This window comes from Magallana gigas, chromosome 2, assembly GCF_963853765.1.
Source record: "Magallana gigas chromosome 2, xbMagGiga1.1, whole genome shotgun sequence".
Lineage (NCBI taxonomy): Eukaryota > Metazoa > Mollusca > Bivalvia > Ostreida > Ostreidae > Magallana > Magallana gigas.
In genome coordinates, this window is record NC_088854.1 from 57,882,654 (window position 1) to 57,896,233 (window position 13,580).

The 13,580-nt window shown below is 35.4% G+C and overlaps 1 protein-coding gene and 1 long non-coding RNA gene across 3 annotated transcripts; one reads left to right on the plus strand and one right to left on the minus strand.

Moving 5' to 3' along the window:
- Nucleotides 1–2,021: 2,021 nt before the first annotated feature.
- On the plus strand, nucleotides 2,022–2,369 carry LOC105332372 (notch-regulated ankyrin repeat-containing protein). The gene has a single exon (XM_066072203.1). The coding sequence runs from the start codon at nucleotides 2,022–2,024 to the stop codon at nucleotides 2,367–2,369; it is 348 nt and encodes a 115-aa protein (XP_065928275.1).
- A 4,083-nt stretch (nucleotides 2,370–6,452) lies between these two features.
- Nucleotides 6,453–11,234, minus strand: LOC136272529 (uncharacterized). Of its 2 annotated transcripts, none has more exons than XR_010710537.1 (2): nucleotides 10,411–11,234; nucleotides 6,453–6,657 (listed from the first exon to the last, which is right to left on the minus strand). It is a non-coding gene; the product is annotated as an uncharacterized lncRNA (long non-coding RNA). The 2 variants fall into 2 exon arrangements; XR_010710533.1 differs by lacking the exon at nucleotides 10,411–11,234 and adding an exon at nucleotides 8,119–8,466.
- Between the last annotated feature and the right edge of the window lie 2,346 nt (nucleotides 11,235–13,580).

Here is a 13,580-nt window from a genome sequence, read left to right on the forward strand (position 1 = left end):
GTAATCCATGTCATAATGATAAGTGCGGATTAGAGATTAGATACAGGAAAATATCTCGTGTATAAATGAAAGATTTGAAATAACGCGTATAATAGATAACAATAAAAAAAATATTTTTAATACATCGAATTTCGTTAGATTTGCTAAAATGTAGAAAAAACTGGATAAAAAAACCGTACAAAATTTTACATACATATTTGATAAATATTGTACATGCATATTTTCGAAGTTCTTAAATCTTACAATATTCTTAAAGAAACACACTCACACAAATAACAATTTCCATTGATTATCACATTTCATGAAATCACTAAAAATAAGTGTACATGTATATACATTGCAATTAGTTGGCTGGGTTTTTATCAGACTCAACATCGAACATGTAGATAAATTTATAAACGACAAATTTATTAATTCTTTTGAGATATTGGTTACATGTGCTTCGGACAACGGCCTTTGACGAATTTTTACTACAGACATAAATCTTGACTCTGACACAATTCAAAAAATGTTTTCAATGAAAACATCCTAAAAAACAAAGGTTGCTAAAAATAAACCCCCCAAAATCAAACAAACAAACCTATCCTAATAAGGAATGAAATCATAAAGAAAAAAGGAAAAAATCAGAAAATTGAATTTAATTTCTTAGATTTATTTATTTTTCTGATGTATTATGGGTTACAGTGATAAATGTGGCCGTCGAGTTGTTTTAACATGCAGGCATTATATCAAATTCCCATAGGTAATAACTTTTATCTTGAAATGGGATCAAGGTTATCATCCGATCACTACGAATTACAGCATGTACATTTTGGATAAGATTTTCATACATGTCAACAATGAAATATACACAGGGGTCATTAATTTATGTGTAGGAGATCGGCGCAGCCGATACAATAATTGCTACAGGCTAAGTTTTAGCGATAACAATAAGCTAGCGATAAAGAAAATTGTAACAATGTCGTTATGTTGTCAGAGAGCCCAATCGTCACATGGGAAAATGTTTCACACTATTTTGCTGTCAACTTGCGACGGTGAAACCGTGTACTCGAACCAAGCAAAAACTCCCCAATATAACTCCAATAGCATGAAAAAGCATGTATACCAAGACTTCCAGCGGAGAAAATTGAACATTTCCTTTTCTAAATAAAAATATAATGAGACTTTGTATACCTTTGAAATTAATTATTACAATTTCAAAGCTACAGGTTTTTTTTTCTGTGAGATATCAAAGTTGACAATAAATTATACAATTTGCTTCGTTTTTATTTCATGTTTGTTCCAATTCATAACTTCTTTACAATGCGCAAATAAAAACGCCATACAAATAACAGAGCACTTTCATCTTGTGATTTTGATTAAATTTTAATGATTTACTTCTTAACACATGAACTCTTCCAGGTATTTCAAAGGTATTTTTGATTTCTCTCACATCGTGTTTACATGTTACAGTCAGTAGAAATCAAACTAAGCTTATCTCTGTGTGAAAGACGTCGCTGGGTGCTTTATACCACGAAACTAAACACAATTATCTTTTATAAAACGAGTGATAACAAACAATGGCTACATATTTGAGCCTTGTTTGCGAGACCTAATCCTATTGTTTAGCAGATCATCTCCTGTTAAGTCGTCAATATTTCTTTGCACATCTTGGTAAGTTTACATGGTCCCACGGTTATGAAGAATCTATGGGTGATTAGACCTGTCATCCCCAGGGTAAGAAAGGCCACGAAAAGGGGCGGATCCCTGGAATTCCGTACCTATGTCGGTGTGTCTACGCTGAGCTATCAGAACCCGTTCCCACGCTATGCTACTTGTGAATAAACTTCTTCAATAAAGTGCTTGTATAACATCAACCAATCATCGCAAGTTTTACTGTGAATCTCGGCACGGTGTACCTTCACACAGTATCTAAACAAATCAAATCACGGCTTTCACACGAAGGCCTGGAATGTGTGTCAATTTTTTTCTCACACTGTATCTCGCCGTCAAAATCACACATTGTGCCGAGCGTTGCCGACATGAACGGGACGGGTGTGAAATGCAACCAAATTCAAAAATATTTCCTGGATGTTGTACGGAACGGTGACTGTGATGAGTTACAGAAGATCCTGGAGAGTCGGGACGAGAAGATCAACATAAATCTGTATGACAATGAGGGCCAGACAGCCCTCCACCAGTCCTGTTTAATAGGCAGTCTCAAAAAAGTCCAAATCCTGGTCAAATTCGGTGCTGATATCAAACTGGCCAACAGGGACGGGTGGAATGCTCTCCACATCGCATCGTTCGGGGGTCACCAGGATATTGCCCTTTATCTGATATCGACCAAGAGCAGGACTAAAACAATGTCCACTAGTTCGGACTCCTAAGGTTCTCCCTCTGTGTGTGAATGTGTGTGAATGGAATATAGGACATGTCTGGAGAATTCTGTGATTAGTATCATCTTCATCACTCTCTTTGAGAACAGAAACAAAACAGAAGTTGGTAAAAGTGGTGTGGCATTTTCATTCGCTACCTCATCATGTATACGTACGTCAGGGTGTGTCCCTAACAGGGGTACCCTCGTGTGTCTTGTGTATGAACGCTTTAGTCTTCGGCCAGTACAGCGCAGTAAAATGGCGATACATCGGATACTGCAGTGAGAACGGACTGCAGAAGTCCCCTGATACATGCTTTGTGATATAACTTGTTACTGACTCGGAGTCAACTTTTTTTATTATTATATTATTTTGTTGTTATTACCTTAACCAGTTGTTACAAAATATTATTATTATTATTAATAGAGTGTAAAATAACAGCACTTATTAAATATTTTCCAAAAATTGATGAGGATGGTGATTTGTCGTTGTGAGGGATTTATGTACAGCATTCCTCTCTGTACAGCGTATTTCACGGAGCAGGGTTTAATGACCAAGATATCAACCGATTCCATGATTAAGGAGCTGTATTTGAAATCTTGTTGGTTGTTTTATCTTAACGAATACGAGACCGATTCCTATAATTAATGGTACGGTAGCGGAAATTGTTGGAGTCAAATTTTCTCTCAGTTAACCCCTCTAATTGTAGCCGTAGTGGGTTTTATTAACTGATTATATACACGTCTATCAATATATCCTTTATCTCATTGCCTCTCAACAAAATTATCTTAAATGTTGTATTATGTTCTCAAAATAGAGGTTAAAAAATCAATGATTTAAAAGCGGTTGATAAACTTTCTAGTTTTTACCCTGACGTTTTTATTAGGTATATTTCTGCGGTACAATATTGCACACTTCTGTGGGTTTGTTGAACGTGAGTGCGTTTTTAAGACCCTTTTCTATGGGAAAAATGGACTCTCCTTTTATAAAACGACGCATATGAAATGAACTAATCTGAATACTGTGGCGGAAAACCATTGAAGGGTTTTTTCCTCCAACAATGTTATAATCTTCAATGGCAGGGAGAATAAATTTGAAGCAAACCAAGTCCCGAAACTGGAGAAGGCAGTGTATTTTTGAGCCGTCGAGAATTACAGTGAACTCCACATTTGTGGGATAATTCACCGTCGTCAGTTACGAGAGCATTCAACCGCTCTGTAAGCCAACGTCAGGCAGCCCCAGTTTTTATGAGAAAGCATTGTAGAGATTTGGTGTTTGATTTTCACATACGATTGAGAGACTAGAATATACAGCAAGGTCATGCGGTATAGGACTTAAGATCCTTTAAAAACAAGATTTAAAAAACGCCCAACACAGCTCCTATTTATTTCATTTTTCATACAAAATTTGTATTAATGATTTATAGATATATTCAAAGAATTGTAAAGTGTGTTTGAATTTCTCATTTGGGCTTGACGACAATAGGTTGTACTGGTCTATTCATCTTTGCCCAGATTCAATGGCTGACAGTGTTTGCTTATTTCTCCCAGCGTCAATATTGGGTAGATCTGTTCATCGTAATTCTCCCTGCCAAATTGGAAGATCTATTTTTTTCTTTACAGATTTAAAACGTTCAAAACAAGCGCAGGGAGGGTTCCCATCTCCCTCGATCCATTGTACAATTCGATAAGTGACATCACAGTCGTCGCAAATTTAAAAAAAAATGTGGAAATATCAGGTTCACAAGATGAGAAAAAAAAGATGTATCCCATTACTTATGGTACTCTATATTATGCGCGTTCTGTTCATGCACATGTATTTTTAAACATAATTATACGCTTCGGTCTTATCCTACTCTTTTAAAACACGCTAAAATAATTCGATTAGTTGCTAGTTTTAAAAAATGAATAATTTTTGTAGCAGTAAGTTCACATTTGCTCCTGACTTGGTAGTTGTTGGATAACTTAGTACAGTGTATTCAAGCTACTGCATCCCCTCCACCCCAAAGGGTATCTGTTGTAGGGTGTAATTGTTTCAACAGACGACAAAAAAATCAAATTGAAAGGTGTATCTATAAAGGCTAACCTATAAAATATTTAATTTATATTTTATGTATATAAAAAAGGATATTGTTATTTTTACCCAGAAACATCTTCCACATGAAAATAAAACAACGTTTGTATTTTTATCGAAATACATATAAACATATTATATGATCCATGTGCATAGTTATTTTTGTTATAGGGAAGAAAAAACACAGTTCATAACCTACTTTATCCGACATCTATTCCCCTGTGATCCACACTGTAATGAATTCTTTGTCAAAATCAAAATTCCCTGGTTTTCCAGAGGTCACCCACGGTTTGATAGACACTTCGTGTTCTTGTCCCCCTTTCAGTACAGGGGTCCGTACTTTAATTTAGTCAAAACATTACTCAGCAAAAAAAATAAAATACTCGTGCAGATATGCTCGAAAGAAAGGATAGTGAAAATAATGTACAATGTGTAGAGAAAAACATCCCGGAGTGACCCGACACCAGTCAAAAAACACCCGGATCCTTCTACCCGGACCAAGCAAAGAACAGTGACGTCCCACACCCATAATTTCATTGAAATTGTGAACTTTATTCACTAAAGCCTGGCGCACGATAAGAGATCCCTTTTTTTATCTTTAAAAGTTTAAATAAAAAGACGTTCTGGGGTCTGGTGTCAAATAAAAGTGTTACAATCTACATGTAGAGTGTAGAGTGCCGATTTTCACACCGCGGTCGGCTCTCTCTTGGATCTGTCTGGATTGGTGTTCTCACGGGGAAATGAACGTGTGAACACGACCGAACCTCTCTCATTGGTTACGCAAGATGTCATGCAAGTGACACCGAAATGACATTTTCAGGAGCCGGAGCAAAAGAGTCGCCAATCATTAACAGTAATTGTGTCAGATATCATTATATAGACACACTAATTGACCAGTCTCTTTTGGCGGTACATCCATTTAGAGCTAACACTAGAAGCAACTCATTTACTGCCGATACACACTACTTGGTATTTTAAATGGTAAATTGAGTGTGTTTATGACAGCAATGTTTAAATCTTTAGCGTGAGAAGCTTAATCACTGTTTACTCACATTCTTCTAAAGGAAATCAAGAGGGGAGGTTGATGCAGTTCTAGGGATGACGCCACGTAATTCTATAACCCACCCCGGTGTTGATGTTCTGTGTATATTAACAGGATTCCATCGATATACATGTAATTTACATACTTAAAAAAACCACCTGTGTATTTTATATTGAGTTATTCATGTTACTTGTATTCATGTAAAATAAATCGGGATATATTCATGTACAAGTATATAATATATATAAATAAGTTAAATAACACAGTATTTTAAATCAAAAGCGAAAAAATAACCAAATTAAAACTCTCTAAAACTCTCTAATTTAGTTAAAACTCATTTACCCCCCAAATAGAAGAAATTCGAAATCAAAAATTTCGAACATGAAATGGATAAAAAAAGTTTTAGAAATTTAATTTAAAACCTTAAAAAGATGAAAAAGAAAAAAATATTTATACCTGCACAAAATATTTCATTTCCATTTTACCTTCACAAAACATTTCATTTCCATTTCACCAAAAAGTAATTGAGAATCCCTTTGCAGTTCAACACTCTTATAACCCAATTATGTAAGTTGTAATTTTAGGATGCTGTCGATTACGATCTCAAGTCAATGATTTTGAATATTCCCGTACACAGAGAAATTCTGGGAAAACGGTTTCTTATGTTCCTCGTTTAGTCAAAACAAATGTTTGGAAGTATATGAAAAGATAAAATTTGTTATTCTTTGCATTTCCTCATTATTTAAATTGGTCTGCATGCAGTTTTCCAACAAAACAAAGAGAGATAATTCAATTTGATTGTTTATATTTGACGCAGTTTCCACAGCTAAAACTTCTTGTAGTGTCACTAATATTGAACCGAGCTTTTCTCTCGACTGAAATAAATTAAAACCGGGTATAATTACACAAAACAATGAATTTAAATATATCTACATTTATTTTATGACTCGCATTGTAAAACCCAAGCAGGTCCCCCCCCCCCCCCCGTTTGATTTGTTTTGTCGATAAACCAAATCGAACAAAAGATAGTTTGAAGGTCTGGTTGATACACTATTTACACAAGAGTTCCGCTTCCGGTCTAGCTTCCTATCAGAAGGGGCGACACCTTGACATGTCATCTTGAGACGGGACCATTCTCTCCGGAAAATGTTTACAAATTGAACTGTAATTGGTATCCACTCAAACCTGATGAAGAAAAATACATTGGTGATAATATAATTCGTGACAATCAATGTTAACACAGTCAGTACAGATATAGCTCACCTGAGCTATAAGCTCAAGTGAGCTTTACAAATTATTTTGCCTGTCTTCCGTCCGTCTGTCTGTAAACTTTTCATATTTGCAACATCCTCTCTAGAATTACTCGGCCAATTTTAACCAAAATTTGCACAAAGTATCTCTAGGCAAAGGGGATTCAAAGTTGTTGAAAATTAGGGACCACATCCTTTTATAAGGGGAGATGATTAGGAATTATTGAGATTTTTTTTTTGAGAATTTTTCAAAGATCTTCAGTCTCTTCAATAACCATTTGTTCAAGAAAAGCTGAAACTGATGTAAAAGCATCCTCAAGTAATGTAGATTCTAAGTTGTGAAAATCATGACCCCTTGGGGTAGGATGACCGTAATGAGAGGTCAAATTTTTACATCGGAATTTGAAGAGTAAATATTTAAAAATCTTCATAGAGCCTAATCAGCAAGGAAAGCTAAAACTGGTGTGGATGCATTTTTTTTTTTACATAGGAATATGTAGAGTAAATCTTTAAAAAATTTCTTCTTAGAAACATATCATCTAGAAAGCCAAAACTAGGATTGAAGCATCCTCATGTAGTGTGAACTTGAAGTTGTGAAAATCATTACCCCCAGGAGCAGGGTGGGGCCACAAAGCGGGGTCGAATTTTAAGATAGAAACATATAGAGTGAAACTTTAAATATCTTCTCAGAAAGTAATCAGCAAGGAATGCTGAAACTTGTGTGGAATCATCTTCAGTCGTGTTGATTCAAATTTGGGAAAATCTTTACCCCGGGGGGTAGGGTGAGGCAACAAATGGGGGGGGGGGTTCGAATTTTTACACAGGAATATATAGAGTACATCTAAATCTTCTCCTTAGAAACTAATCAGCCACGAAAGTTGAAATTTGGATGGAAGCATCCTCAAGTAGTGTAAATTCAAAGTTGTGAAAAATCATGACCCCCGGGGGTACGATGGGGCCCCAAAGGTGCGTCGATTTTTAGATAAGAATATATGAGTATATATAAGAGTAAATCTTTGAAAATCTTCTTATCAGACACCAATCGGCAAGGAAAGCTGAAACTTGCGTGAAAGCATCCAAGTATTTTAAGTTAAGTTTGTTCCAATGAGATTCCCCGGGGGTAGTATGGGGTCACAACGTGAGTGGTGGGGGGTGACAAAAATTAACATGAATGTATAGAATTTTTTAAAAGAAAAATCTTCTAAAAAAACCATTTGCCTAGAAAAGCTGTAACTTTAGTGAAAACAACCTCAGATAATGTAGATTCAAGTTAGTTCAAGTTCAAATCAAAATCTTGAGGAGTAGGGTGGGGCTACTTCGGGGACCCAATTTTACAAAGGAAAACATTTTAATTATTCACAAAAACTGAAATGTTAAATTATATGGTTTTACTTACATGCAAGTATTTTGACATATTGCTGATTATTTGAAGTTGAAAATTGTTGACTTTGGCCCCTGGACAATCCTTTGGCCTCACAAGCGGTCCAGAGTTTGATGTAGGTTTATATCCCATATATAAACAATTCTTTTCATACGGAGAAATCACGTACACTTTATTCATGAGCTAAATGCCACGTGACACTGTTCTCATTAATATTCATGTCTTCAAATTGTCTCCCTTAGGAATGAAAATTACATACCTTTTATGTATGAAATTTTAAAACTTTAATTTTTTAGAATGAGGACATGTGTTGGGGCAATGCTAGCTGCAGGACTGAAAAAATTCGGATGGACGACCTGGGAGCTACAGTAAAAAACTGCAATTTACGGCGCACAAAAAAATGCGCTAGGTTTTGACTGATTAATCTCATCTAAGATCACATTCTGTACAAATATTTAATCCCAAAAAATTCCTCGGACATTTTACTACAGATATTGTCACTTCACTTGCCTCTGATATTCTTTTAAACACCATCCCCAGCCCTGTCAATTAAAGGTATCACACCGGTAATTGTTTTCACTATATAGCACTATAGAGGGGAAAAAATTCTTAAAAATCAGTTTGTATTCCTCATGACAAAATATTCGGAGGAAATGTTATTTGTTACCTATCTCATCAGCTAACACCATAAAAAGGGCAAGCGATACTGCATTTTCTCAAAATATCTAGCTCCAAACAGGTCTACCCTCAAAACCACGTGTTTTCCATTTGTATGTAAACAGACTGCACACTCCCCAGGAAGCTGCTGCATGTGCCCTGAAAGAAGTAGTCCCTGTGAAAAAAGATCATCACCTAACAAAGTACATGAAATATCCTACTCAGTGGTACAAAAAATATTAAAACTGAGTAAAGGAAAATGTAAAAATGCAGTCAAGGAAAAAAATAATTCTGAAGTATATATGGAACTACAATTGACTAAGTTCATTTTGATTGGCCGATTACCGGTGTGATACCTTGAAGTGGTGCATGTTTGTTTACATTTAAAAATGGCGACTCTCGATCTCGACGTAAATTAACATACTTCATTTTCCGAGGTCGGTTATCATGTTTAAGAGAAGGTCTGAGGCAAGTAAAGTGATGATATCAGTAGTAAATTAGCTGAAGAATTTTATGGTTGTAATTATTTTTACAGAATTTGTGTGAAAATAAGGTTAATAAGTCCAAACTTAGCGCAATTTTTTGTGCGCCGTAAATTGCAGTTTTTTTACTATGGGAGGCACTGTAGCTCCCAGGTCGTCCATCCGAATTTTTTCAGACCGGGAGCTATGTACAGTCCTGCAGCTAGGGCAATGCATACATTATCTGTGTATGTTTTTGTCACCACAATCAGTGATTCACGCTTCAAATTCACTTTGAATTCCTCTCTATCAAACCATTATAGATACTGAGTAATCTAAAAATAGGACTATACCGGCTAAAATGAGTAAATAAATAAATAAACAGCTAAAAATATCAGCTTGAAACAGAATAGAATTATAACCTGAAAAATCTAATTCAATTTATAACGAAAATTCTAAAATAGAAATATGCAATATGCCTAATGATTCAATATAAAGCCTAAATGCCTAGTTGCAAGTCCGACAGCGTACTGAGAAAGTCTTAAAAAATGCTAAATTGAAAGTAAAAAGGAACCGACAAGACTTTTAAAATTTGAGTCAAGATTTCTGACACAAATAGTTTGCAATGTAAACTTTGTAAATATATGAGGAACTAGGCCTACTTTACCTATGTATGGAAAGTATTTTAAAAATAATTCCAAAATCCCTTCATGACGTTTTTCATCACTAAAACACACTTTATTCCTACAACGCCCCGCTTCGATTTTTCAGATTCAAAAGGAACCGCTCTCTCAATATCTAATGTAAACAAAACAAGCACATTCCGATCCCGGATGTAGTAAATGAGGGAACCAAATGAGGAGAAAATATTTCCGAAATACTTATTAATTAAAATTTGCGATTTTTTCATTCCTTTCTATATATTCTATTGTACTGAAAATCACCATTGTGATAACAATATGGCCGCTATGCAAATTAGTAAAATGTACACCATTTCTCCATATGTGGAATAATGCAAAGGTCAACACGTGATATGATTATAAAATCATCCTGTTAGAAAAGGGAGATAATAACACAGAAGAATGTCCAGGGGAAAATGGATTTTCGTTCATTCAGGATCTACGCGTATATTGTACTACATTGTATAGAAAATATGTATTATGACTCCATTAAGCTGATTTTATTATACCTATTGTTCCTCAGGTGAGCGATGTGGCCCATGGGTCTTTTGTTCTTTGTGTTGCAATGATTACATCTGCAATGTCGCAACCGTTATGTCAGCTGCAGAAATGTAGCTCAATGGGAAATTCGTGTTAACGGAGCGAGTATGAGTCTTTGCTGTGAGTTTCTGACAATGGTTATTGTTTTTTTTTAAGTCGAATTACTCAATAAATCATATCTTTTTTTTACAGCGAACGTTTAAAGTGTTGTAATATCGAATTTCGAACATCATGCTGTATAAATAACATATCTCTGCGGTTACTTGCTTTGTTACAGTCGTAAATTCCTAATATCCGTGTTCAGTATAAACATCATAGTTACATGTAATTACGAGCTGGTATATATGATGAGGTGCTGATTAGTCATTGGGTATTCTCTTATCACGTGAACTTTATACTCATCAATATAACACATACGTACGTACGGAGATGTTAAATTATGGATCAAACATGTTGTATATTAAAGAGAAATCTAATTTTAAAACTGTTGAGGGCAAAAGTCAATTAATGAACATCTAATAATAATAGTGGATTCGTACTGCAGACAGTGCTTACTTATACATGTATGCTGACTCTTAGCAAACGATTTTTATGGAACGAAAAGAAGCGCGTTCGAATTTAAATTCCAACTCGTCACTGAGTGACAACGCCCTATATCCCTTGCTGTAGGTGAACAGTTCCATGAGTTTGTAGACAATTTGTTTTCTTTTGATCATTGGGGTCGGGTTGCACATAGAGATGCCGTATGAATATGTAATGTCGAATAAATTAGCAGGCTCGAAGAAGCAGAACAATGCCTACCTCACATTCCTGTGTATACAATTGTCCTTTAACTTTTATACACCAATTCTACGGCTTCTTTCGCTTTGTTATTCGAGAAGACAAGCTCCAAGGCCGCGCAATCTTTTCCATCCTGACTTGACCTCTGATTTCCTGTACGCACCCTAGTCATTAATTAAGGTAATTTGATAAGGGACAGGTACATAGGTTTGATATTTTTATGTTCAGTTTATGCTTCACCATAATTTATGTGTCTATGTTGTGACAAACGTGTTAATAGAACGAATTCTTGCTTTTTTATCGCGGGAAAGTTGTGGAATAAACTTATTCCTTAATGCACACTGAAATAAAGGGGTACTCCAGACACATCTTACCTTCCTATTATAATAAATCCATATTTTTTTTAATTGTTCATTTTAGGGGTGTTTGGGCATGTTTTTTGTTTTTTGTTTTATGTTGTTTTGGTTTTTTTTGCTGATTACCGGTATATTGTACTGAACTTCTGATTTCTTTTAACTTCTATATCTCAGACCTATTCATATTTATCCAGAAATAGTGGATGCATCAAAATGATCAAACCTAAAGCATGAAAGTCAAAGGTTACCTAGTATCGGAGCAGCTGAGTTTCCCTACTATGCTTCGGTATCACTTAGCAGAAAAACCGCTTCCATTTTTTTTGGAAACTGGTTCACCGTCAATATACATTCGAAACAAATTGCAAGAATTTGTCCAAAAAGGACCCAAACTTTACACTCAAATGGTTTGATATGTGCTGTCAAATCATCAAAAACAATTACATGTATATAAACAAATGCACATGATCTATTGTTTTACTCCATACCTTCTTTTCCAATACCATAGTACATGTATATCATTTTTCAGTATGCATTTTCAAATGGAATATAATCTACTTGATTGTGTGTAATTTGATTCTCCTAGTGGGTGGGTAGGGGGGGGGGGGGGCTAGGTATTCCCTTAAATTGGCAAATACCTAATTATGAGGTTTTTACATTGTACTCAATTTTGCTACTACTTTCCGCTCTGCGCGAGGCTTCCAAGCTATTTCTAATTAAATAAAGGGTTTCCAGATAAACGGTTTAATATAATCGAAAATACGAAGCAAGTAAGCCATATTATCCGATCAGGAAAAGACCTTCCAGAATCGGATACTTTGAGATATCTATATGAAAGCAGACAAGGCATTTATTAAAAATATAAACCCTTACCTACAACTACTCAGGATATTTGGTGCACTACATTCAGTAGAAATGGCTAAATCATAAATAAACTTTTAAAATGTAAAAATTACAACAAAAATAACCGTTTTAACAAGAGCTCAGACTTTCGGTGGGATGATTTTATCTTGTTTGCTGTATAGACAAGCTGTCAAACATTGACCTCCTTTCTTCTAATTCGCAAAGAGAACTTCGTTAATATTCATAGGCTGTCAAAACCGTTGCTCTGCTGTGTGAAACTGACGCTGTTTCAGCGAAATATACACCCCTGGATGAAGTCGGGCGAGTGACATTGCGTTCAACATATTTATATCGATTAGCCAATGGCTGGACAGTTAACCATTAGAAGACCCCTCCTTCATCAAACTGGAGTTTATCAAGTTCTGCCCAAACTCCAAGCTTTTGTTAAAAAAGTGTTCTAATACACAATACACATAAGAATGGCACAGGAATTTTTAAAGGGACACACCCCCTCCCAGAAAAAAACCAAACCCCACCACTTTAATGTATTTGCTCTTATAATAAAATGCTGTAATTTTTTTCATATCTGAAGATAAGGCTTTGAGTTCTGTTGTAAGAGAATGGTATAGCTATGTATATGTTAAATATATTTAATAACATAATGTTAAAATTAGTTTTATTGTTAGTACGTCATATAAAAAGAACCCCAGGGACCATTTTTAGCTCACCGGAATAGAACAGTTTTAACAAGAGCTTGGACTTTGGGCAGTACGTTATCACCGATTTGATGGAGGCGGTTTCTACTCATGGTAAACTATCCAGTCTTGATTACGCTCGTCCAAATTCGTCCAGGGATGTTTATTTCGTTGAAGCAGCTTTAATTTCACAAAACAGATCAGATCTTCCGTTTTTGCAGTCTATGAATATCAATGAGCTTCTCTTAACGAATTAGAAAAAAGGAGGTCAATATTCAAGAGTCTGTTTTGATGAGCAAACTATAGATAGTAATATCGGATATCATCGAAAGCCCAAGCTCTTGTTAATACGGTTCTAAATATTTAACTCTATACGGGATGGAAGAAATAGGAATGGTTCTTGACGGACGGACGGACGCCGGGTAACAGATGGTCAGAAAAACTCACTCTTATTCGGTTTCACATGAG

Coding starts and splice junctions, on each gene's coding strand:
- LOC105332372 (XM_066072203.1), top strand. CDS start 2,022: ATGAACGGGACGGGTGTGAAATGCAACCAAATTCAAAAATATTTCCTG.